General features: G+C 31.0%; 1 protein-coding gene across 1 annotated transcript; it reads left to right on the top strand.

The window, feature by feature from the left end:
* The first annotated feature begins 491 nt into the window (after positions 1-491).
* LOC119682526 (caspase-like) lies at positions 492-1,743 on the top strand. Its single transcript, XM_038095986.1, has one exon. The coding sequence runs from the start codon at positions 728-730 to the stop codon at positions 1,700-1,702; it is 975 nt and encodes a 324-aa protein (XP_037951914.1). The 5' UTR covers positions 492-727; the 3' UTR covers positions 1,703-1,743.
* The last annotated feature ends 617 nt before the right edge of the window (positions 1,744-2,360 follow it).

Here is a 2,360-nt window from a genome sequence, read left to right as displayed (position 1 = left end):
AATTTGAATATAAAGAAAGAACTGTAATTGTGAGTGAAAAATAATAATTCACATACTTGAAATCCACTAAAGCTAATAAAACTATTGAATGCCATCCTTTATAGCTATAATAATCAACTATTAAAATTTTCCAGACACAAATAGTGTCTGATCCATGTAATTTTTAACATTCGATTTGTAAACAAAAAACATATGATTTCCTTAATTTGGGGCAGTATGAACATTTTCGAAATTAACTTAATTTCATTTTTACGAAATTAAGGAAATTTGGCTGTCTGAACATAGTATTATATTGTCCAACTACTGGTAATTATATTCTACAAATTTTTGAAGATACCCTCGTCTTTATAAATTAAATTGTTTTTATGCTACCTTTTTGCTCAGTTGCTTTCATACATACAGTTCATACAAGAAAATACTACTTTTTTTGCTTTTTATACAACACAAACACAATGGAACACCTAAAATGCATCATCAAAAACATTTGCAACAACGCAAACAAAGTAAAGACGACAAAGAAAGCGCAGATGTGAACGGCATTATTGTAAAATTAATAACAAATTATAACGAGTTTTTAGCATAAACAAGTTGTTTGGTGCTTTGCAAATTATATTAAACTTTTAGAAACGATTTTAAATATTATAATAAACGCCTAATTTCGTATTTAATTAATAGCTAATAACAAAGCGCGTGTGAGTGAGTAATTAATTGAAAATATATTGAAATTATGATGGCTGAAGATCAAGTTGGAATACGCGTTGAACGCGCGACAAATACGGATGATAACACCGATGCATTCGGTACGGTTGGAACGGGGGTTTCCAGCAGCACTAACTCCTCGGTTGGTGCTATTGGCCAATTAGCGAATGGTCATAATTATGGTGGCAGTGCCTACCATAAATATACAGCAAAAATGACAACAGACCGTCATGCGTCTGAGTACAATATGCGTCATAAGAATCGTGGCTTAGCAATTATATTCAATCACGAACACTTCGAGATACCCACACTAAAAGCTCGTGCTGGTACTAATGTAGACTGTGATAATCTAGTACGTGTGCTAACACAATTAGATTTTGAAGTTAGCGTGTATAAAGACTGTCGTCTAAAGGAATTGACTAGATACATAGAAACTGCCGCACGTAAAGATCATAGCGATAATGATTGCATACTAATAGCGATCCTATCGCATGGTGAACTTGGTTATATATATGCAAAGGATGCACAATATAAACTGGATACGGTATGGAGTTATTTCACGGCACAACATTGTCCAACATTAGCAGGCAAGCCTAAACTATTTTTCATACAAGCCTGTCAGGGTGATCGTCTTGATCCTGGTGTTACAATGAAACGTGCACAAACTGAAACGGACGGTGAATCATCAATGTCGTATAAAATACCAGTGCACGCCGACTTTCTCATTGCATACTCTACAGTACCGGGATTCTATTCTTGGCGTAATACCACACGCGGCTCATGGTTTATGCAATCTTTATGCGCTGAATTGGCCGCTAATGGTAAACGTCTCGATATTTTAACCTTACTTACGTTTGTTTGCCAACGTGTTGCTGTTGACTTTGAATCTTGCACTCCGGATACTCCAGAAATGCATCAACAAAAACAAATTCCATGCATTACAACAATGTTGACACGTATACTGCGTTTCAGTGATAAAATACCACCAGCGGGTAGGGCCTAATCGAGTATAGCCTAATAGTATAGACAAAATAAACCCCAAAAGAAATTATATTTACAAAACAAAAAATGATTAACGAGATTATACCATGTATGGGAAAAAACAGAACAAACTAAATTATATGTATATTGAAATAGTTTATATACATGATATAAAAAAAAATATTTTTTTATAAATCTAGTATCAAGCATATTTATACTGCCTAGAATAAATAACAATTATTAGCATTTTTCAAAAATTATTTTAAAAATCTCAATATTTACTTTTGAAATTTTTATTAATCTCTAAAAAATTTTTTATTTGAATTATTTTATTATTTTTAATAAAACTAAACATTCTCAACTATTATATGAAATTAGTATGTGATTGTTCTTTCCATTGTACATTGCATGCCATTTAAAGAAATTTTACAATGTTAACCGGTCCAAAGTATGTCCATATTTTATATATTTAAAACAAAAAAATGTATCTCACCTATTCTATGCAACAAAATACATATATATATTGTAGTTTTTAAGTAACTTTTATATAACTATTCTATATATAATTATGTTTCATACAAAATGTATTCATACTTTTTTTTTCGAATAAATGTGTTTTAGTAAATGAAAAGTGTTAATGAATTTAATTACTATAAATGGAAAAATTCGAATCACTCAAG

This window comes from Teleopsis dalmanni, chromosome 2, assembly GCF_002237135.1.
Source record: "Teleopsis dalmanni isolate 2A chromosome 2, ASM223713v2, whole genome shotgun sequence".
NCBI lineage: Eukaryota > Metazoa > Arthropoda > Insecta > Diptera > Diopsidae > Teleopsis > Teleopsis dalmanni.
The sequence above is the reverse complement of the archived record's forward strand: the minus strand, read 5'-3'. Positions and strand labels throughout refer to the sequence as shown.